This window comes from Jaculus jaculus, chromosome 5 (genome assembly GCF_020740685.1).
Source record: "Jaculus jaculus isolate mJacJac1 chromosome 5, mJacJac1.mat.Y.cur, whole genome shotgun sequence".
NCBI classification, from domain to species: Eukaryota; Metazoa; Chordata; class Mammalia; order Rodentia; family Dipodidae; genus Jaculus; species Jaculus jaculus.
Window position 1 is genome coordinate 48,877,153 of NC_059106.1, and position 24,166 is coordinate 48,901,318.

At 53.1% G+C, this 24,166-nt stretch overlaps 1 protein-coding gene across 3 annotated transcripts in view; it reads left to right on the forward strand.

The window, feature by feature from the left end:
- Kazn (kazrin, periplakin interacting protein) overlaps positions 1-24,166 on the forward strand; it is a 361,840-nt gene that overhangs the window by 311,390 nt on the left and 26,284 nt on the right. The window contains exons 3-8 of one of the 3 annotated variants that reach the window (XM_045150201.1): positions 2,526-2,662; positions 6,049-6,219; positions 11,193-11,382; positions 15,809-15,939; positions 19,711-19,761; positions 21,468-24,077. In XM_045150201.1, the coding sequence (XP_045006136.1) occupies positions 2,526-2,662; positions 6,049-6,219; positions 11,193-11,382; positions 15,809-15,939; positions 19,711-19,761; positions 21,468-21,635 (848 nt within the window). In that variant the 3' untranslated portion in view covers positions 21,636-24,077. Of the gene's footprint in view, positions 1-2,525; positions 2,663-6,048; positions 6,220-11,192; positions 11,383-15,808; positions 15,940-19,710; positions 19,762-21,467; positions 24,078-24,166 lie in introns of those variants that run through there. The other 2 variants (XM_045150202.1, XR_006637200.1) reach the window with 2 other exon arrangements.

Here is a 24,166-nt window from a genome sequence, read left to right on the forward strand (position 1 = left end):
GCAGATTGCTGTGCCAGGCCCCTGTCTGAGTACCCTCATTTTCCAGAGTCCTTACATAAACCAGAGAGGCTGGTTAAGGGTGTTAGATGGCAAAGAGTGTCCCCCAACCCCGCGAGCCGTGGCCGCTCACCACCACCACTGCCTCCCTCCCTCCTCCCCACCTCTGAACTCCCCTTTGTCCAGAGCCCTCCATGCTGGGAAGTTGACAAGGGCTCCTGGAGAAGTCCAGGTGGAGGATTCTGTCAGGTGCCAGGTGTGTGCGCACGCACCCTTCTGACAGCCATGAGGCAGTAATGGAGCGCGGACATCTCTGCAGACTGCCTTCAATGGAAACCTCTGAAAGCTCCTTGAGAGGTTGGGGTGACTGCACCCTGTAGCGTCTGCTGCCTCCTCCATGGGACACTTTTATCTTTGGGGAGGGGGTGGGAGACTCGGTGGTAGAGCCGGCACAGAGTCCTGAGGTCCATCCCCAACACCGCACAAGATGCTCGGCGGGCCTCAGCGCCAGAAGGTCCGGAGGCCACAGTGGGGACGGTATGTGGCTCTCCCAGCGTGCTGCACCCATTGGGGCGACCTTGGAGGCACAGATCAAAGTGTTACAGAGGATGAGTGCTGGACCAGGTAGGCTCTGTCACTCACCTCTTGGCTAGGTTCTTGGATCTCCACAAGGACCCACTCCTGTGTCACACAGAATTACTTCGTAAAGCAACTGTGAGGCCCAGTAAGAGCCCATAGGGACGCAGCGCAGTGCCTCGTGCTTCCTAAGCACCAGCACACAGGAGCCTTTTTACCATCTGGGAAACAGGCTCGCAAGGCGACTTGCCTCAGAGCTCAGCCAGAGTGGAGGGCCAGATCCCTGCGCTCACAGAGGTGTGATGTTCGCCCTGCATGGCTGTGTGGTGTCGGCCAAGATGGGTTCTGGGTCATCTGCTGATGTTCCACCCGGCCACCCTGGGGTCGTAGTGTAAAGGTGAGGCGCCCTGGGCCCTGAGAAGCCCATAGAATAAATAGGTCACTCTCAGGCTGGGTCTGCAGTAAAGAGTCCTTGCCACCATGTACGTATGAGGGCCTCTAGGGCCAGAGACCACCAAGTTCAACTCCACAGAACCCGTGTAAAAGATGAACGTGACCACACCTACCTGTAACCTCAGTCTGCGTAGACCGAGGCCAGAGAGCCACAGGGGCTAGCTGATGGCCAGCTGCTCTGGGTTGAGAGACAGAGACCCAGAAATACTCAGATGAAGGATGAGGATGCCTGACGTTCCCTTCTGGCCTCTGTACACCCAGGCAGGAGGTTGTGGGGGGGGGGACCGCACATTTGCACACACCACACATTGCCCCTAGGGAGAAAAAAAAGGAATAGACCACCCTCATCATGCTAGACATTAAGAGGAAACAGACTGGGGAGGGGATCCCGTGTGGCTGTGGGGAGGAAAGACCCTGTGCTCAAAATCCCTCGCTAGGCCCACCTGCCCAGGAGTTTACACATCAGCAGCGAGGTCTGCTCTGCCCACCCCCACCCCAGGGCAGCACAGGGGACTTCTGAGGCCTCACTTCCCTCCGTCCGCTGAGGGTGTGCTGACCTGCTGGCTCAGACTACGCCAGGCAAGGAGGAGGGGGGCCGCAGTGTGGAGCGACCCACCTAGGACACTGGAAAATAATGACATCCCCAGGGAAATGCCATCACCATGGGCCTCAGCTGGATGCCTGTCACGGCCTCATCTCATGCATGCATCTAGCCCCTGGAGCCGGAAGACTTAGGTCCCTCTGCACCCATTGTGCCTCCCACCCCGAGTTCTCACATTGCCTGAGCCAGATCCCGCAGGGCCCCCAGGGCGTGACGTCACCCGTCGCCATGGCAGTGGTTCTGGTGAAGCCAGTGGCCGGGACCGTGAACATAGCGTGGGCGCGCTTCCACACTTGAGAGAACTGTCTCCCAGATGCAGGAAGACACCCAGCGTCAGCCTCCACCTGCCTGTGCGCGCACATATGCACATCCACACTCACCTGTGCCCACATGTAGGCACATGCAAAAAGTTGAGGTTCAGCCATCACAGTTGCCTTTTGTTGCTCTGTTGTGGGAGTTATTTTTGTGTCTGTGTATGTGTATTTGAGAGACTGAGCACTCCAGGACCTCTTGCTGCTACTACTACTAAGAAACTCCAAATGCATGTGCCACTTTGCACAGTTGGCTTTACACGGGAACTAATTAGGGAATTGAACCCCTGTTCCTTATCTCATGCATGTCAGTTATCAGGGATTATGAGACTGGGCTGAGCTGTTTTGTGGGCTCGGGGTTGCCCTAGGGCTCTTTTCGGCCAGCCCCGGATCCTAGGCCCACAGCCCATCAGGCTCTCGCGCAGACGGTCACATCCCCAAGGTGAGGAGGGAGCTGCAGTCCTGCCCAGGGTCCCAATGGCCGGGGAGTCCAAGAGAGACTCTTCTCTTCATCACATGAACCCCATTTTCTCACCCGGTAAGGAGACCCCTGGATGTCAGGCACTGACGCTGTCTTCTGTCCACAGCCATGAAAGCTGACCGGAAGCGCTTGAAGGGCGAGAAGACGGACCTGGTGAGCCAGATGCAGCAGCTGTACGCCACGCTGGAGAGCCGCGAGGAGCAGCTGCGAGACTTCATCCGCAACTACGAGCAGCACCGCAAGGTCTGCGTCCCCTGCGTCCCCGGCCCCTCTGCAGACACGCGCCACGCGCCTCTCCTCTCTCCTCTCTCGGCCCAGCCCAGTATCCGCCTCCGATCCAGAAGCACTCACAGATGCTGCTGTGTGTGCACCCAGCCTTCGGGCACCTCGAGGAAACCAGCACAGTCCTGTGGAGCCTTGTGTCCAGGGATCCTTAAGGGGAGGACTTCCGCTCCCAGCTCCCCTGGGCGTGCCCGTGGGCTTCCCACTCACTCTGAGAGCCCCAGTTTCCCCATCTGTGGAAGGGAGGTGGTGGCTCAGAGCTCCAAGCATTCGGCATGGTACAGGTGCAGTGCCTACCTGGTAAACGTGAGCTGTGTGTCTCATCAGTAATGTGAGGCAGCAGGAAATCCTGCCCGTGGGAGGGCTCTCGGAAGCCTTCATGGGGGGGCGGCGGTGACACACAAGTTGGACCCCATGACTTGAGCAGGAGATCGTGGGTCAGATTTCAGGGGTCCCTGGGGTGAGCAGAGATCTGGGTAGCACATGCAGTGCGGGTCTGCCAAAGGAAACATGGTTGCTTGAAGCAAATGGAATCGGGCACCAGCCAGACAGGCCTTCCTGAGCCACTGTGTCTGCAGGGAGAATGTTAACCTCTGTTCAGGGCAGAAAAACCGTTGGAAGCTGCCGTCCCCGTGCTCAGTGTCCTGTGCCAAGGCCTGCCCTTGAGTGTGTGCACTGGGCTGAAGGCAGGGGTGGAAGGTTCGCTTTGCTTCCTCGGGGATGGCAGGCTAAGCAGCTCTGTGAAGAAGTATTGGTGCATGGGTAAGACGGTCACTGGGACAGAACATCAGGCAAAAGGCAGCTGATGGCAGGAAAGGATTTATTTCAGCTTACAGGGGTTTTGTTTGTTTGACATGTTTTTTTGGGGGGGTTTCAAGGTAGGTTCTCACTCTAGCCCAGGCTGACATGGAATTCATTATGTAGTCTCAGGGTGGTCTCAGACTCAATGGCGATCCTCCTACCTCTTCCTCCCAGGTGCTGGGATTAAATGCGTGCGCCACCACGCCCAAACTTCAGCATACAGTTTCGAGGGGCTGTTTCATCACAGCAGGGAAAGCATGGCAGAGCAGAGGCTGTGCACCACATCTTTCCATAGCAGCTTGGAGGTAGCAGCAAGAATGAGCTGAGCGCTGCCAGCCACTGGCACACCCGTCCACATTAAGTGAGCAGCAGTACTCGTGTGGCTAAGTACATGGAGGACTGAGGTCTGCAGAGGCCAGGCAACAGGCCCAGGTCAGTTACTATTTTGCCAAGATAAACCAAGGGCCTCACACAAGCTAAGGAAGCACTGTACCACTGAGCCATGCCCCCGGCCCTCACTGAGGGATTCTAGGACAATGCTCTATCCTGAGCCATGCCCCTAGTCCCTCACCAGAGGATTCTAGGCCAGTGCTCTACCCTGAGCCATGCCTTTAGCCCCTCATTAGGTGAGTTTGGGCCAGCTGTCTTTGGCTGAGCCACACCACCAGCCCCCCACTGGGGGATTCCGGGCCATCTCTTTACAGAGCCACACCCTCAACCCCTCACTGGGGGATTCCAGGCCCTGTGCTTTTTCACCAAGCCATGCCCCAGCCCAGGCCACATATTCAAAGCCCCTTTCCAGAACCTGAAGCCATAGCCCTAGTTTTATTTGGCCTGTCTCAGGACCTTGCTGCATCTGGTTCCAAAAAAAAAAAAATGATCTGTATTTTATGTACAAAACAAATGTCCACTATGCTGCAAATACTCAGTTCTGGCCCACCCATCTCCTCCTGCGACCCCAAAGGCCTCAGCTGGAGCAGGAGGGGACAGCATGGACTCAAGGCTGCTGAGAAGGAGGGGTTTAGCAGTTTGGAAATTTCCAAGTTACAACATCCCAGACTACTGTGCCAAAACATACGCCCCATCTCATGGATGCAGCTGGGTGGAGGTCTTGGGGACTGTACAGACCCAGCTGGGCATGTTCTCATAGGCCACAACCCTCACTGCTACCACCACCCCCCCCCCCATTGCCTCTGTCTCCTGAAATTCCCCCACCTCCTCTGTGGCCGTCATGGAATGTTCCAGACTGTGCTGATGGCTTTAGATGCATCACTGTATCTGGACCTCACACTCACGAGGCAGGACTTCTGATCATGCCTGTTTCGCTCAGGAGAAAATCAAGGCCCAGAGAAGCAGAACAAAGTCCTCAGCCCCGCTGCTGATAACCAGGCAGGAGACCTCCCTGGGGATCTGGAACTTGACAGGGACTGAAGGTGGCTGTAATTTCAAGGGCAGGACTTGACCTGACTATGTTAAAGTCTTGCATGACAGGTCAGGTGCCTAAAGCGCTTCTGAGCTGTCATCAAAGGGTTCAACCCCCAGCACCACATAAAAATCGGTGTGGTGGTACACACCTGTGATCCCAGCATTTAGGGAGGATCAGAAGTTCAAAGCCATCTTTGGCTACATAGCGAGTTCAAGGTCACCCTAGACTACATGAAATTCAGTCTCAAAAAATACCTCGTGCCAGGGCTGGGAAGATGGCTCAGCAGTGAAAGGTGCTTTCTTGCAAAGCCTGGTAGCCCATGTTCAATTCCCCGGCCACCCACATAAAGCCAGATGGGCATTTGTTTGCAGTGCAGCAAGAAACATTGCATGTTTACACACACACACATACATGATATGTTTAAAAAAAAAAAGTAGCCAAGCATTGTGGTGCACCCCAGCACTCAGGAGGCAGAGTTAGGAGGATTTCAGTGAGTCCCAGGTCAGCCTTGGTTGGAGTGAGAACCCCCCCCCAAAAAATAAACAGCAACAACAAAATTTGTTGCACCTCAACTTGCATAAAACTTACATGGAGGGCCGGGCATGGTGGCACACGCCTTTAATCCCAGCACTCGGGAGGCAGAGGTAGGAGGATCGCCATGAGTTCAAGGCCACCCTGAGACTCCATAGTGAATTCCAGGTCAGCCTGAGCTAGAGTGAGACCCTACCAAGGGAAAAAAAAAAAAACCTCACATGGAGTTGTTCAGTGTTTACAGTCTTTGCCAACAAGTAGTACTGTGTCCACACCCAATTGCTAATGAGAAACATTGTCTTGTCACTATCAAACAACTTACCCAGCAGGGCATGTTCTCACTGACACATTTTCTCATCTCTTCCTTCACTGGGAACGCACTCTCTGAGCATGTCCAAAGCATCGGTCTCTGTCCCAGTCTCTAGGCTAGTTTGTGGCAGGATTCAAACCCAGAGCTTTCCCACTGAGGGACTATGGTTCTCAGCCCCGTGCCAGGATTCTCCCCACTTCCCTCAGCGTCTAGGGATGGGCCAGCCTAGAGGAGCCCTCTGGCCCGGGTAACCCTGCCGCACTCTTAACCCCGCTGCAGGAGAGCGAGGACGCCGTCAAAGCGCTGGCCAAGGAGAAGGACCTGCTGGAGCGCGAGAAGTGGGAGCTGAGGCGGCAGGCCAAGGAGGCCACAGACCACGCGGCGGCGCTGCGCTCCCAGCTGGACCTGAAGGACAACCGCATGAAGGAGCTGGAGGCCGAGCTGGCCATGGTGAGCGCAGTGACACCCGGTGGCCAGCCCACTACTAGAGCTCAGGTGTGATGTCAGCACTTGGGACACCTGGGCCGCCCAAAGCCCCTGAGGCAGGGGAAGGACCGCAATCTCAGGACAGCCGTCCACTCCCGAGGGCCCAGGAGTGTGGGGACAGCAGAACACCTCACTGCCACAGTGCGGGGTGGGGGTTGTTGTTAGCTTATCTGGGAGGACATACGCCATAACATTAATGCGTTACGATCAGTTATCTCGGTGCTAGCATTACAACTGATTATATATGTAAACATATATGTTTGTTTATATATGGTAGATTTTTTTTTTTGAGGGGGGATTCAAGGTAGGGTCTCATTCTACTCCAGGTTGACCTGGAACTCACTCTGTAGCTCCAGGCTGGCCTCACACTCACAGTGAATCTTCCAACCTCAGCCTGGCAAATGCTGAGATTGAAGGCACGCGCCACCATGCCTAGATGGGTTCTCGTTTGTTTGTTGCTGATGTTGTTTTGTCCAAATGTATGTAGCAAACACGACTTTTCATGGGTAAAGTGGGGAAAAGGTCATTTTTCTTTCCTAATCTAAAACAATTAGAACACTCCCGTTTTGTGTTCCAAGGAGAAGAGTATATTTGAGGGTGGCGGGGGGGTGGGGGGACAGAGTATCCCCAGGGTCTGACAGAGACAAAAGAACTTAGATCCTGAGCCCTGGACCTTGCCCCTGCCTGCTCATGTGACCTGAACCACTCCCCATGTTGCTTGGGTTTCTGGGGTGAGGTGGCCCTTAACTTCACCCTGCCTTACTCATAAGGTGGGTTAGACAAAGCCCAAGTGCTTGTGACAAGAGTGACCTTTGAATGTCCCCAGAGCCCAGTGGGACAGTGGCTGGGTGGAGGGTGTGCCGGGGGCTCCCAAGATGAGCCCCAGCATGATGTCAGTAGGATATGTCACCCTCTAGGTGCCAGTGCTGGCTAATCGTATTTCCAGCATGTTCTAACCCAGTCCCGAACCCTTCCTGGTGTTGTGACTTAAGGTAGTTACTTGTGTATGTAGTCCAAAGGACTCTTTTGGGAATAATGAAGCAAAGCAAGGCAACAGCATGGTACTGTACATGGTACAGCTGTGACGTGAGAGTTTCCTGAGCTTGAAGCCGCCCAGTGCAGGGTAGGGGCATGTGCCTCTCCTGGGTCTCCCTGTGCAGTGCTGACCCCTAGTGGAGAGGGCCGCCCAGGCAGGAAGAGGCTGCTCTTGGGAACCGTGCAACGCTGAGGAAAAGTTGCAGAAGACAAAACAACACAGCCCTGTCTGGTGGAAAGCCACTGCCGTCTGTTCTGGAAGGAAGTCAGGACCCGCCTGCACAGTGTAAGGCTGGAGTCAAGCTCAAGTCTGAGCCAAAGCCGGGTGGTCGGGTCCCGTGCCAAGACATTGGTCTGCTGAAGCCCCGGCCGGGGGATGATGAGCCTGAACGCGCTGTCCTGATCTGATGCAAGGTGTCCAAATGGCCCATCTTAGGTGTCCTGCCTACCCTTTACCAATGGTGCCAGGCTGTGGTCACTAGTGATGGCTGACTTCTTCAGGGACCCTGAGGTGCTGCCACAGAGCTGGGGGCTGTGACACTGGGAGGAGGAGGGTGTGGGAGAGGCCCCCTGCCGCTGGGGGGCCCTGTCCGTCTCCACCGACACCCTCCACGAGTCCGGGACTGGACTGTGCATATTCTGGAGCAGCTGGGCAGGGCCTGGTGTGAGAGCATTTCTTGGTAGCTCTTCCCTATGAAACCACTCACAGAGTCACTTCACCCCACAACCATGGGAGATCCATGGGACCGCTCTGGGGGTGCAGGTCTGTGTATAGTTTAATACTGTTTACGGAGATGTAATTCTCACACTATGCAGTTCTCATTTAAAGATGCACCAGTGGTCAGTGATCTTTAATATACTGGCAGAGTTGTGGCCATTGCTGCCGGCTGCTTCCAGAACAATGCCGTCACCCCAGTAGCGGCCCCCCAGAGGTCCTACGTTCTCTTTGCTCCCATGTTACATAGGAACCCAGGCTCAGAATGCGGGGCTATGTCCAGAGCCACCGTGGACTTGTGGGGGGCGAGCTGTAGGTGGGGGTGTCCCTATACCCCATGATGTGAGGACTTTGATCAGAAGGTCAGGATGCCCAGCCACTGGCACGCAGGAGCCCTCAACCACTGCTGGCCATCATCCAGCCTTCCCCACTAGCCCTCTAATCAAATGGTGGCAGGCCCTGGTACAGGGAGGCCAGCTCCAAGACTGCAGATAGTCCCCTAATACTGCTCCTGTCCCTCGGAGCCAGGGTCACATCAACCTCGCCTTTCCCCAGCTCAGCACGCTGGGGCTCTGTAGCTCTTGTCTCAGTGAGAGGCTCCCGTGTGCAGAGCACAGGGCCCAAATCCTAGTTGTCCAGGAGTGACATCTTGCTTCGTGCCCAGGTGGCAAGGGCCACTCCTGGCTCGGCTAGAGGTGAGGCCTTGCCCTAGAGAGGAAAAGAAAGCTGGTGGGGTCAGGGGAGCATCACCCCTGGCCTTCTCCCTGTGCTCACTCGGAAGGCCGCTTGTTTCTGGGACTGGATTGAGTACTCTTGGGAATATTTGCAAGAGGGGGCCCTGAGGGTCAGTTATTGCATGATGGCCTTTCCCTGCCTCCCCCAACTCATATTCAGCCCCTTCTGCCCTGAAGGGGCCTGAGGAGGGGTCAGCACGTAGAACAGCAACGCGAGCCCTTTTTCTCTCCCAGAGACTGAGATCCCTCCCGTCTCATCAAACTACGCAGGTGTTGGGAGACACTCAGTCAGTACAGCATTTGCCGCCCAAGCGAGAGGGTCTGAGTTTGGATCCCAGCTCTTACGTAAAAGTTGGGTGTCTGGAATCCCAGGTCTTGGGTGGTGAAAACAGGAGGATCCCTGGGGCTTGCTGAGTTAGTCTGGCATGTTAGTGAGCTCCCAGTTCAGTGAGAGCCTTGTCTTAGAAACTGACGTGGTGCTTAGGGCTTAGTGGTTAAGGCACTTGCCTGCAAAGTCAAGGGACCCAGGTCTGATTACCTCAGGACCCATGTGAGCCAGATGCACCATGTGGCATATGCATCTGGAGTTCATTTGCAGGGTCTGGGAGCCCTGGCTTGCCCATCCTCTCTCTCTCTCTCTCTCTCTCCCCCTCTCTCTCTTGTAAATAAATAAAAATAAATTTAAAAATAAACATTAATGTGGAGGACAATTGAGGAAGACGCTTGACATCAGCCTCTAGTGCCCATGTACATAGCTCACCTGTGTCCATGCATACACACACACACACACACACACACACACACACACACACACACACACGGAGGAGATAACTCACAGCTAAGCGTTCTTTGAGACACTACAGAGAAAAGACCCGTGGCCTTCATAGAGGTGGCCTTCCTACCAACTGGGCTTCCTCATGTCCCCTGAACCCATGGTGGGATCCAGAGAGTGAGGTTGACAATCCGCTCTGTCCATTCCAGGACGGACTGTCCCTTGGGTTGACAGTGCAGTGGTGCCTCCTTGATACAGTTCTGCAGGTCAGCAGGGTGTGTCCTGGGGTGGAATGAGGGGAAAGGCAGATCTTGAGTTGAGTTTGGGAGGAGTGAGGATCATGGATGCCAAACACCATTTTTAAAAAAAAAGGTATATTTATTTATTTGAGAGAGAGATGTGGGGAAGGGGCTGATAGAGAGAATGGGCACACTGGGGCCTCCAGCTACTGCAAATGAACTCTAGACGCACGTGCCACCATGTGCATCTGGCTTTGATGGCAAGCGCCTCAGCCCAGACAGCATGTTTTTAATTGCATCAGAATCCCAGCTGGTCCTCAGAGAACCCTTTCCCCTCATGCAAATCTCAGTTTGCTCTTGGTGAGAACTAAGGGGGCGACCCACAGTGGGCTTGCGTGGGACCCCATAGTTCAGGTGCCTGGCTTGTACCATGCAGAGCTGGTGACATACTGGGGCTAAAGTGGTGTCCCTGGTACTTTTATGGTGTCATATTCAAGGAGTGAAAAAGCATGCACAGATAGCCTAGCACCAAGAACCGACCAGACCTACAAGGGTTGGGATGTGTTACAAAGAAGCACCAGGAGGAACACACCAAACCTGGGGGATGTGTTGCAGGGAAGCAGCGGGCTCCTTGGCTGGCTTACTTAGAGCGTGGGGTTGCTGTTCGTGGTTTCTTTTCATAGGCTCTAGGGGAAGGAGAAGCTGGTGACTGGGGGCGCAGTTTGGGCCATTCTCGGTTTTGATTGACACTTGAGTTCTGTAAGCTTTTTTTTTTAATCTGTTCATATCCTTTCCCATGATGCATCTGATTTTAATCATATGCATGCCCAAGTCTGCATAGACATAAGATGGTAAATAGAGGATTCTCCCCTAAAAGTTCACCCAGAGGGCTCTGTGCATATACCCAAAACCAGTCCAGGCTTGATGGGTCCGTCTCTCTTGTTTTTGGGATGTGCTCCAAGACATGTTTGAATAGAAATGGAGCTTTATAGCTGGATGTGGTGGCACACGCCTTTAATCCCTGCACTCGGGAGCCAGAGGTAGGAGGATCGTCATGAGTTCGAGACCACCCTGAGACTACATAGTGAATTTCAGATCAGCCTGGGCTACAGCGAAACCCTATCTCAAAAAAAAAAAAAAAAAAAAAAAAAATGAGGCTTATCAGGAGCTGCTAAAGGAAGTAGCTTATTTCCAACGTTTGGCGTGGGGTGGGTGGGGACAGAGGTTACAAATTGCCAACTAGTTGCTGGGCGCATTGTTAGGAAAGGGGTTTATTTTCTGCCCAAGCCAAACAGCATCCTAGGTTACTAAGTAACCTGGGTCTCCCTATGCTCGTCTGCCCCACGGGCAGTTCTGTTTTCCCAAAGGGGTGAAATGCTGAGCAACTGCCTGAGAGGTCCCTTTGGTCACACCTTCTTCCTGTCACCTGGCTGTCTCTCCAGGCCAAGCAGTCCTTAGCTACGCTGACCAAGGATGTCCCCAAGAGGCATTCCCTCGCCATGCCTGGCGAGACGGTACTCAACGGCAGCCAGGAGTGGGTGGTGCAGGCGGACCTCCCGCTGACCGCAGCCATCCGGCAGAGTCAGCAGACCCTCTACCACTCCCATCCTCCCCACCCCGCAGACCGGCAAGGTGAGTCCTGCAGGCCCGGCCTGGCCATTGGGAAGGAAGGGCTTCGCGGGAGGCCACGGGACCCAGTGGGAGAGGCACAGTTGACACAGTAGCAGCCTGGGGCAGCTCGCAGTAGCCTAGGGTTCTTGTAACGGAACTGGGTGAGACAAGGGCTGCACGCACAGCTGGGTCCAGGGTTCCGAGACGAGCTGGGCCTCGCTCGCCCTGTCTTTCCATGTCTCTGCTCTGCCCAGCTTGCTGGCTTCGTCTTTGGGCCATTCTTTTTTTTTTTTCCTTATAGACCATTAAAACAGACCCTAGCAATTCGACTTTCTTTTGTTTTTAATAAAATATTTTAGTTATTTATTTGAGATAGAAAGTGAAAGAGAGGGCTGGAGAGATGGCTTAGCGGTTAAGCGCTTGCCTGTGAAGCCTAAGGACCCCGGTTCGAGGCTCGGTTCCCCAGGTCCCACGTTAGCCAGATGCACAAGGGGGCGCATGCGTCTGGAGTTCGTTTGCAGAGGCTGGAAGCCCTGGCGCGCCCATTCTCTCTCTCTCCCTCCATCTGTCTTTCTCTCTATGTCTGTCACTCTCAAATAAATAAATGAAAATGAACAAAAAAAAAAAATAAAAAAGAAAGTGAAAGAGAGAGGGAAGGAGAGAGCCAGATATAGGAAATGAGTGTGCCAGGGCCTCCATCCTGCAAACGAACTCCAGACACATACACCACCTTGTGTATCTGGCTTACGTGGGTACTGGGAAATTAAACCTAGGTCCTTAGGCTTTGCAGGCAAGTGCCTTAACCGCTAAGCCATCTCTCCAGCCCATGACTTTCTTTGAAAATTACTTATTTATCTCCATCTGTGTGTATGCTCAAAGGGTCTCTTGCCACTCCAAATGGAATGCTAGACACTTACGCCACTTTCTGCATCAAGCTTTACACAGGTGGCTGGAGAATTAAACCTGGGCTGGCAGGCTTTGCAAGCCAGTGCCTTTAACCACAGAACCATCTCCCCAACCTCTGCAGCTGGCAGGACAAAAATCCTGAGAAAGAGAAATTATCTTTTTCTCCTTTAATCCAGATTCTAAAGGAAGAGTCTGATTGGCCAGCCTGGGTCACATACCCACCTTTGAACCAACCACTGTGTCTGGAGAGATGCCAACGCCCTGATTGACCAGCTTTGGTCACTCTGGCATCCATTAATGGGGAAGAGCACAGCTCCTTGAGTCACAGGGTGAGCAGGTATAAGTGACATGTAAACGTGCAGATCTTTGTCAGGGGGTCTGGCTTCTGGGCAGCACCTGTTCCCATTGTCTGTGGCACACGTTCCAGTGCAAACTTGATACACATCTGTGAGCTGCCGGCTCCATTCTGTATTCCTCCTGGGAGCGACGGTCCTTGTATGACATGTTTAGCGTAGAAACAGGCTGGTGTAGCCCTGGGCCCTTTGTCTTCTGCAGTGGGCAAAAGACTGTCACTCTGGAAACTGTGGCAGAGCTGGCCTTTGGAGCCATCAGGAAATACGGTAGCATCAGTAGTGACTCACTTAAAATACACTTTTTTTGAGGCAAGTTCAACAGACTGGCCTTTTTTTTGTTTTTTACGAGACAGGGAAAGAATGGGCGCACCAGGGCCTCCAGCCACTGCACTTAAACTCCAGATGCATCCGCCTCCTTGTGCACCTACAATATTGCACACTTGTGTCACTGTGTATCTGGCTTACATGGGACCTGGAGAGCCAAATGTGAGTCCTTAGGCTTTGCAGGCAAGCGCCTTAACCACTAAGCCATCTGTCCGGCCCTTCAAATCCACTTTTCAGTGAGGTGACTCGAGGCCAGTAGGGCCTGTGCTGCCTGGGAACAGGGCGGGAAGAATGAGGCAGGTGAACCACTGGCGGAGGGGCGCAGGCCCAAGTTCCCGCTGCCAGGGTCAGATCCCAGCCCAGCTGCTTACAGGGTCACCCATGTCTTTGCACAGGGTGTGTGTCACATGTCTGTTTGCTGACTCCTTGATTCTGGGATTACCAGGAGGATAAGACGCAGAGTTTCCGCAATGGAGCCTGAGTAACTGTCGCTGTCATCAGTGCCACCCTTGCCCTCGTTCTTGCTGATAGGGGGCACGTGGGGGCTTTTAGAACCTGAACAGTAGACAAACTCAAATCCCTCCCTTCAATTAATGGAGACAGTAGTGTCCCCTTCTTGTCCAACCCAAGCAGAGGTGATCTGGGGTGCCTCAGGGGTCTCCAGTCTTTGAAGCTGACTCAGAGCTGAAAGCGCTAATTATATATGTGTGTATGTATGTATGTATATAAAATAAAGTTGCAGGTCAGTTCCACGACCCATGCAGCAGGCTGCCCTGGCTCCATCCCCACTCAGGCTGCTGAAGGCAGAGGCGCTGTGGAAGGTGATGGGGCTTTCAGCGGTTTCAGAATCATGGAGTGGCAGGTGACTCCTGGTCACCACGCCTGTGGCTGCATTGCCCATCCTCAGTGGGGCTGGACAGGCCAACAATCTGCCCACTGGGTCCTTCTCCCTCAGCTGTCTCTGTCTCACTCACAGCCATCTCTGTGGTTTTGTCAGAGCCCTCTTCCTCAGGGAAGCCTTCTGGGCTTTGTCTCCTGGGTCCTCTTTGATTCTGTAAACTGGGAGCCTGCCTGCATGTGAGCCACCATCTACACCACCGTGCAGTCGTGGTGAATGCACTTGTCACCTGACTGCTTCCACTCGCCTGGTGCCCTCACTGCAGAAGGCACGCGATGCACATAGCTGCTCTGCAGAGTGACTTCCACAGTCACCTCCAGAGTTCAGAACCTAGTAACTGTCTCAGAGACGGCGGAGAGCGTACCCAAGGCCTCACAGCTGGGAGGAGAGCCACCTGAGTGGAACTGACTCAAAGCTAGCATGCTTCAGCACTCATAAATAGAACCTCTAATGAAAGTTGCTGGAAAATGGATGGAACTGGAGGATATCCATTTAAGTGAGCTGGCCTGGGTCCAGAAAGCAAATAGTGTGTGTTCTCTGTTGTACCTGGATCCCAGCTTAGAACCTTCCTATGTGTGTGGGAGAGCGGGTATGAAGATGCCAGGAAACATGAAGGAAGGGAGTCCGTGGGGATGGGTAGGGGCGAGGTTTCAGGGAATGAGAGGGGAGAGAAGACGGCAGAGCCTGAGTCGTGTGAGAGAATAAGAGGGAATCCTTGGGGTGGAAGTGTGAGAGCAGGCTGGGGGGGGGGGCAGGGAACAGGGCTGAATAGGGGTAGGGATGATTTAACCAAAAGTGTTGGTGTATTCATTTAAAAAAAAAAATGAGGGCTGGAGAGATGGCTTAGCGGTTAAGCGCTTGCCTGTGAAGCCTAAGGACCCCGGCTCGAGGCTCGGTTCCCCAGGTCCCACGTTAGCCAGATGCACAAGGGGGCGCACGCGTCTGGAGTTCGTTTGCAGAGGCTGGAAGCCCTGGCGCGCCCATTCTCTCTCTCTCTCCCTCTATCTGTCTTTCTCTCTGTGTCTATCGCTCTCAAATAAATTTAAAAAAAAATTTTTTAAAAATGAGGAAGGGAAGGGAAGACAGGGAGAGAAAAGAAAGCCCCAGCTTCAGGTGGTGACAGGATATCCTGGGAGGAGTCAGCAGAAAGAGATACTTGAATGGGAAAGAGGCTAGAGTAGAGAGAAGGGACTGTGACCGACCTCTCTCGGGACATGCCAGCAGTGTACAGGAAGAGTGGATCATGCCGGCCTCTCCTTCTCCCTCTCAGGATATGCCGACAGCGTACCTAACAGGCAGCCGCAATAGAGAGGGCCAGGGCAGGAGGGAGATGGTATGACTCAAACACAAAGACCACAAAAGGAGCACACAGCTTAGCCCAGGCTGCTAGAGTGACAGGATCGAGGCTCACTAGGCCTCCCAAGCCAGGAGAGCGGATGTGTTTGTACCCCTAGAGTGGCCAGAAGCCTTTGGCTCTGGCTACTGTGTGAGGACCTTGAGAAGCCACCATGGTCTTCCAGTGGACAGACGGCAATTGTCCTAGGGTGGAAGAGAAGTGGACGGACTTGGGGCTCTGCTTCAGAGACTGCTGACCATTCAGTATGTGGTATTGAGGGTAGTTATTCAGTATGTGGTATTGAGGGTAGTTACTCAGTATGTGGTATTGAGGGTAGTATGTGGTATTGAGTGGTGGTTAGGGGTGCATTGGTTCTAGGACCATCTGGGTAAAACTTCCCAGGCCCTCCTCTCCAGATGCAGAGGACTTGACTGGATCTGGGAAGAACAGGGATGGATAGGGAAGATTGTCTCAAGAAGCTGCCCCTCCGGATCATGCAGGGCTGTAGAGCAAAGGGGAGGAGCTGAGCACCTCTCTTGTCTTCTCTATGCCTCAGCATTCTCATCTGTATAACGGGGGTATTGGGTAGCCTCGCCTGCTTCTCTCACTCACCAGCTGTCTATTTTCCAGCGGTCAGGGTGAGCCCCTGCCATTCACGGCAGCCTTCTGTCATCTCTGACGCATCTGCTGCTGAAGGTGACCGATCGTCCACACCCAGTGACATCAACTCTCCACGACACCGGACACACTCCCTCTGCAACGTAAGGCCAGCAGCCGCGGGGCCTGGGCACTTGGGCCCTGCCCAGAAATGGCGGGGCCGCGGGGTCGGGTAAAGATGCGCCCACTCTTTCCTCTCGTCCACCCAGGGAGCACTCTGGCGAAGGCATTTCCTCTTCTGTTGCTTCCTTTTGCAAGAAGCGGTGGATGTGGGGAGAAAGAGAAATGAGGCCCGTTTACTCCTTGTGTCCGGGAGGGCGAGGAAAATCCGGAGGAAGGAGGGCCTGGCTCGGCCGCAGGGTCTGTGCAGCCCACACTCCCGCCCAGGGGGCCCCCATCTGGGTGGGCCCTGCCTGGGACCGTGGGCTTCTCCTCCCAGGTGTTGCCTCCAGAATCCGGGGACCAACCAGGACCACCTGTTCCCCATATAATCAGGTCTCACCCTTCACACAGGAATAGTGTTTACTACATGTTGTTTAATTTTGAATTTCCAGAGACGTTATTGCATATAGGCACAAGCTGCTGAGAGACAGGAGATCCCCCCCAGCCACATGAATCCTCAGGCCAGCTCTATGTTGACCTACTTTCCATTTCCATAACAGATAATCTGAGGCAAGGCAAGTGACAGAGAAAAGAAGTTTACCTAACTCATAGTTTGGTGGTGCTGCAAGTCCAAACAGCCCAAGGCAAAGGTTCTCAATCCCCCAACCCCCATTATATCACATCATGGCTGACGCTGCAGGAGTGTACAGAGAGTGAGAGATCACATCGTGAGACAGACAGGAAGCCAGTTAGAGAGGAGACCAGTCTCTCTCTTTTGTGAAATGATGCTAGTTCCCTCCGAGAGTGGGTACCCCGTGACCCTCGCTAAGGTTCACCTCTTAAAGGTTCCACCGCCTCACATCACCACACTGGGGAGCAGGCTTCCAACACAGAGACCCTTTGGGGGACAGTCTCAAACAATATTCAAGCCACAGCTTGACAGGCAGGGAAGTGACAAAGGCCAGAGGGCCCAGTGGCGGGAGATAGCCCTGCCGGCCAATGTCAGGCTCCAGCACGAAGAGAGGGCCAGTGTGTGGGGACCACTTTGAATGTTTGTCCCATCATTATAATCGATAATTCAGAGGGGCTCACCAGAGACACCACAAGGTTAGATCTTCAGATGCACCGGACAGCTTTTTTAAAAAATTTCAGTTAATATGATTTTATTAACCAACAAAGCTTAAAGAAAAAGGAATGCAGCAACCACATTGGAAAACAAACAAAACTATTACTTACTACCAATTAGATTACTCGAAACACTGGAGGGAATGACTACAAAAGCCATCAGGACTCACTCATACGTAAGTACGTAAGGTGCTAGCAGAGAACCAAGTTAGGAAAATCAGTAACTTTCCTATGCAAGGGTAACAGCGATGGAAACTTTTCTCCAGTCCACAATAAGGATGAAATGCACTTACAAAAATACCCAAGACTACACGGGAACAAGGCTGCCCCAGCCTGCCATGGTGTCTGCTGGCGGATGCCGGCCCAGGGGCCTTGCACAGCCCAGAGCAGGGTGCCGGGAGGCCCCGCTCACGGCCGGGATTCCTTCTTTTGCCGGAAGCTTCTGTTTTCCAGAAGCAATGTGTTTCTGTCGTCCTCAGGGAAGGGTCCAAGGGATGAAACTGCCTTCATTGGCAGAATCCAGACAACAGAGGAGGGCCACTCGACAGCTTAACGCTACCAGAGCCTCAGTGCCCTGCTCTTTCTCTCCAGGTAGAAAGGCCAGTGTCGGGCAGACACCCTTTAGCACCTATGATCATCCTTTCCAGGGTCATGTTTACCTTCTCCCGATGGCCCCTAGGGGGTTTCAGGAACAGAAGTGTTGCCGGCAGGTCCGTGATGTGACGGGCTTGAGGCCTTGTGAACCGCACTTGCCATGAGCCAGCTTCCTGCCCACCTTGCCTTCAGCACACACCTGCTGCTAAACAAGGCAGTTCCAGAGACAACTTCTGGAAGGGAAAGGGTTTAATGTAACTTCCAGTTCCAGAGGGTTGAGTTCATCAGGGCGGGGGAGAAGCAGAGAGAAAGAACAGCACATGGAGCTGGGCTATAAAACCTCAAGTAAAGCCAGGCACAGTGGTGCATGCCTTAAACCCCAGCACTTAGATTAGGAGCCTGGGGTAGAAGCACCATGAGTTCAAGGCCAGCTTGGGCCACAGAGTGAATTCAGGGTCAGCCTGGACTAGAGTGAAACCTCACTTAAAAAAAAAAAAAAAAAAAACTCAAGGCCCACTCATAGCAAGAATTTACTTTTTAAAGTTTCCACAACCTTCCAGAACTGGGCCACCAGCTAGAGATTAAGTATTTAAACACATGAGCCTATTGGCTGTATGATATTGAAACTACCACACATACTGATGTCCAAGCACACAGGGCAAAGCCCTGTGCCCAGGACAGGGGCACCTTGCTAACCCTCTTGTCTCCACACTGGCATTGTTATGCTCACTGGCTGCCTGTCCTTTGCCATATACATTTGGCATAGACAGCCCTTCCCAGAGTCAAGCATCTCAGTAGCCTGCAGAGGAGGTTATGTTTGAAAACCTAGAGCATGGGCCAAAGACTGAACCGCCACCATTTCTCATATCCCTCCATCCTCCTGTGTCCCCCGGCTCAGTGGATGTACACATAGACAAGCTAGGGGGGAAAAAAGCCAAGAAATAGCTCCAGTTGATCCTCTGTTCTCAGCCATCTGATCTGACACCAGCAAGGTCAACCCAGAGTGGACTAAGCACCCCTCTCGCCTCTCTCTCACACTGGCCTGCTACTAGAGCAGAGGTGTGGAGCCAGCACAAGGAGATCAGAGGTTGAGAAGACATTGGCCCAAGTTGCTGTATGCCTGCAATTCCAGAGAGAGCCTTCAGGGGTCTCCCTAGCAATGACTTGTGACCCCAATGAGCTGTCCACCTCAAGGTGCGCAGACTTGATTCTGGGATATAGTGAAAACTTTATACATCTACAGGCTATTAAAGTTCCCCTCCCTCCCTACCTGTCCTACCTGCCCTGGGCTGTATGAGCCTCCATGGGAGAGAAGAAGAGAGCCCAGATGTGTGGATAGGAATCCCAGGTAGCCGAAGGCTCAGGTCCCAGTGTGCACTTGCCCTGGAGCCCCTGGCCTAGAAGCAATATGGAGCCAGAAGGAATCAGACACCCTGAATTTGAGTCCTATGTCTGCATGCTATTAGTTTCATGAAAGTTGGGAGCCCCTCCTTCTATCTAAATGGAGCCAGCAGGTCCTAACTGCCCCTTCGTAGATTAAGAGACCGCTGTGTTGATTTCAGGATGAATTAATGACTCTCCTGAGCCTGGCACTGTTTCCAAATCCTTTCATTTATTATGCGGTTTTTTTCAATGTTGGGAGGTAGAATCCAGGGCCTTGCACATGCTAAGCTGCCCCGCCAGCCCCCAATACACCTTTTCCATAAATGTTTATTTCTTTATGAAAAAAATATATATACAGTAGAAGCAACCTTCAGTTCAAACCCAGTGGACCAGTCAAGGCAGGAACTCAAGCTGAGCATGTTACAGTTGAGCAGGAGGTGGGAGAGCACCCCGAGTGTCCTAGGCCGGGTGACACCTGAACCCCAGCTGCCATCTTCCATCCATCGGGGAGCTTCAGCATCGGGAGGTGGGAGGCAGGATACCCTCTGTAGAAGCAGGGCGGCCCCGGAGAGATGGCTTCCTGCCACAGAAGGCCCCACACCCACAGGCCACCTGTCCTCGCCTGCATTACGTGTCTGTTACTTCATCTTCCTGTTCTCCTTTGGCTACAGGGCGACAGTCCCGGCCCAGTTCAGAAGAACCTTCACAACCCTATTGTACAGGTAAGTGTGCCTCGGTTCTCCCCCCACCGCAGCTTGACCATGACCTCTCCTCTCACTCCCCTGAACCTTTCATCGCCCGGCTCTCATCCGTGACTTCCCTAGGTAGAGGGGAGTCAAGTCCCTCCCTGAGTCTGGTACATGGTACCAAGCCTGGCTTGGCATGTCAGCACGTGTTGTGCCCGACGACCGGAAGAACCATGCTAGGCACCTTGAGCCCTGAGCCTCACCGCTAATATCTCTGAAAGTCCCGACGCCATTATTCTGTAAAGGGCAAACCCTAGGTGATAGGCTCTTGGCTGCCAGAAAGTTTAGCTCTTTATAGCATTTTAGGTCCTCATCAGCATGGGGAGAAGGCTGCAGGAAAGACACAATAACTACAGTCTCTGAGGGTATCTCCCTGGTCATGAGGTCCCCACATTCTAGTCTGTGAACCACCCATCTGTGTGGTGGTCCCCGAGTGGAGATTGCACATTCCTGGCCTTTTCCTCCCAGGTGGGAGTCTCTAAATGTTCTGGGAACCTTGAATCTAGTCCAGGCCCCAGCCTGTCGGTGGATAACGCTACCCCAAGTGTTTACACGAAGGTCTTGGCAGTCTGTACATGGTAGTGCCACCCCAACCCAGTAGATGAGTTCGGCAGACCTCTTCCTTACATTGTCATTATTATCCCCATATTGTCCCCAGCCCAAGAGGAGAAGCTTGAGGCTTTCTGTGTTCCCACAGGGAGTGACACGGGACCAGCCCCTGAGCCCCAGCCCCTTCCCTGCTCCCCAAAGGCCAGTCCTACTTCTGTCCAGTGCCATCAGCTTCAGGGGCCTGGCTCCAGCCAGTACAAGGCCAGGCTTCCCACACATCCAGGCCCCGATCCTATGCACCATGTGCTTAGCACACCTGCTCTACATATGGCCTGCACCACCTGGGTATCCCATGGTCACCTGGCATCACAGACTGGCCGTGGGCAGTGGCCGAATGCAGTACCCTTGTAAGCTCACAGCAAGTACCTGGAGGGTGTCCGCAAATTGAATTTAAGTAGTGCCTACTGTACAGGCGACAGCAGCAGCTCCGGGTCATTGCATGGCCTTCCCACGCTGGGCTGTGATGGGAGCCATGTCTGTCAGTGGTGCGCTTGAGACATCCTCAGTGGGTTACGTTGCTGTGTGTGAAAGGCTTGAGCCTGGCCTGAGCTCACTTAGAGGAAATACTGCTGTTGCAGTGACCAAATGGCTGACAAGAAGCAACTTAAGGGAGGAAGGGTTTACAGTTCCAGGGGACACAGTCCCTCACGAGGGGGAAGGCAGCAGGAGCGGGAGGCAGCTGGTCACATCCAGTCCAGAAAGCCATGATTTCTGCTGCTCAGCTCACTTTTCTCCTTTCTGTTCAGGACCCCAGGTACCAACGATATATAGGGTACCACCCACATCTAGGGTGGGTCTTCCTACCGCAATGAACCTAATCTCTCACGAACACGCCCAGAAATTAGTTTCCATGTTGATTCGGAACAGTGTCAAGTTGACAACCAGAGAGTGACCTTCACAGAGGGGGAGAGAGGCAGTTCCCTAGGATTCTGGTCCTGGTCCCAGACCCTAGCTTCTTTGTCCTTCGCTACCCTTGACCTGACCTTGACCCCTGGCTTAGCCGAGGGTCCTGCCCACCAGGCTAAGCTTGCTTCTGTTCTTTTCCCCTCCCCTCCTGCCACTGGCTTCTTCAGTCACTAGAGGATCTTGAAGACCAAAAACGGAAAAAGAAGAAAGAGAAGATGGGATTTGGCTCCATCTCCCGAGTGTTCGCCAGAGGAAAACAGCGGAAGTCCCTCGACCCGGGCCTCTTTGATGGTACCGCCCCCGATTATTACATAGAGGAGGACGCGGACTGGTGATAGCCCGCCGCCCTTCGCCCGCTGCCCGCGGGGGGGGTGTGTGTCTACGTGTGCGTGTGTCTACGTGTGCGTGTGTGGGGGTGAGCAAGCGTGAGTGGGTGGCGTGGGGGCTGTGTGGGGTGTGTGCGCGCACGTGTGTCCTCACGTGGGTGTGTGTGGCCGAGTGCCTCCAACAGGCAAAAACTCCAGTGTGACCCCTCCCCCCCGCGTCGCCACCTCTGTAATTGATGTACATACCGCAAACCGTGCGTGACTCTTGTCAACTCTGTTGTCTCCGAGCGATACACTCGTGTTTGTTAATCTCGTTTTGTTTTCTTTTTTTTTTTTTGTTTCAATGTTTGGTTTTTGTTTTTCTTTACTGTTTGGTTCGTTAGTTTCCCTCTCCCCTCCCCCTCCCATGCCCTCCCTTCTCCCCCTCCCCTCCTCCCTTTGACCAAACTTGAGAACTTGAAGGACTGCTGTGTACTTGTAAATAACAAACGGTGTGCACTCCGTGCTTGTACATGTCCCGCGTCCAGCCCCCCCTCCCGCAGCCCATCTGGCCGAGGATGTGGTCTGTGCTCCCTGTCCCTTCCTCCAGTCCCCCAGTGTGAACGTGTGGGACCAGACCCTGTTCTCGGCGGTGCGCCTAAGTCACTTTAACCACACAATGCCATCTCCGTCAGGGTAAGGTCACTCTCTGCAACCGACTCGCGAGTCCAGCCAGCCAAAGGGCCTTGGCTTGGCTGTGTTCGTAAGGGGTCAAATGGGCTCTTTTTAATGGCCTGCCTGTTTTTAAATTGTTTTGCTATTTCTTTCTTTATGGAAAAAAAAAGAAAAGAAAACTGTTGCGTTTAATTTATTTGCACAAATGCAGAAAACATATTCTATCTAAATTATTACGTAAATAACGGAATGTATATTTTTCCACGGGGCGGGCGGGGGCGGGCATTTCTGCTGAGTTTATTCTGTGTTCATGCCGCTGCTGCCACTGCGCAAGGTAGAATTAGGATGGCTAGAACCGGGCACCTCGGGTTACCAGCTTACTTGTTCTCCTTTTTCTGTCTCTCCCGGCTGCTGTCCTTGCATGAGAGGGCTCCCACTTTCTTCCCACCACCTTCTTCTCCGGCCTTGCTCTCTCTCTATATATATATATATTTATTTATCTGACATACAGATATGTCTCACTTCAGTGAGAAGAACACGGTCCCCTTCTCTTGGGCCTGTCTTGGGAGAGAGGTTGAGTCCATGGAAGGGCATCCTGGGGCACATCCACAGGGTCTGTGACCAAAGAGACTTGAGCTTGAGTCCACTTACAAGGGGCCTCGGGATGGCACCCACATCCTCCCTGCACCTGTGTCCTTCCCAGCTTTGGGTTACTCTGCACGTGAGCCAGTCAGGTGCCTTGCTTGGGTGGAGGTGCCCACCTTCTGGGGAGGACTGCTGGGGGCAGTGTCCAATAGGGGAGCCCTCTGCCCCCCATTTGCATTCAGTTCCTTGGGCCACACATAGGTAGCCTGTCTTGGGTTCTCCTGTGCCCAGTCCTCCAGTTTCCTAGGCACCCAAGCCAGGCTCACCCCAGAAGGGTTGGCAGGTGCCTCGGGCCAATAGCCAACTGGGGAGCCATATTGGCCCCAAGAAATTTCACCAGCATAGGAACTGGGTGCATTCTGCCACCAGGGTGTAGAGAAACCTTGAGCTGCCAGCCAGGTCCACCCCACCCCCGGAACTCAGTTACCGGTTGCTTCCGCTCTGTTGTCCCTTTCACTTACTCCTCAATGGCTAACAGCTTCATGCACACGCCCTCGGGGCCACAGTAGTGGCCTCTACTAACAGCAACATTTTCAACTCTTAAAAAAAAAAATAGCAAGGAGATTTTTAAATGCTGGAGATCCTGGAACAAATAGGATTTCTTGTCCAAAGTCTCTAAAAACAAACTGAAACGCCCCTGTCAGCACCACCCCCTTCCCTTCCGACCTGGCCTGGAGGCTGGGAGAGAGCACGCGGGGATTGTTGCTTAGACCTTCCTCGATCTCTTTGCTTAGCTGATTAACCAAGCCTAGTGGTGAGGGAGCATGGCCAGAGCTGGCTTTAGAGAGAGATCTTTAGAAAACACTTTTCTCCCTCTCCCCACTTGAAGTTATTATTATTATTATTATTATTACTATGAATTACCAGTTTATTTTTATGGTTTTTTCCCTTTATTTACAAGAAAACAAGATTTTCACCACTCCTAGTAATGATTTTTATTAGTTCCTTTCATTTCAGTTTTTGTAAATTAGGAGATAATTCTGAGAGTTAGTAAGGGTGGTTTATTTAAGAGGACTACGTCAAATAGCGAATGAGTTATGGGAAACATTAGATGAAAATAACCTTTTCCCGAGGGAGAGGTTTCTCGAAGGCATGGATGCAAATATAAAATATTTAAAAAAAAATCTAAATAAAGCTTATTTTAAAATATGATGGAATTCTATGTGAGTTGATTGCCTCTATTTTGCTGCGGGGTGGGAGGCCTTACCCCGCCGGGAGCCACAGCTCACACGACTGACTGA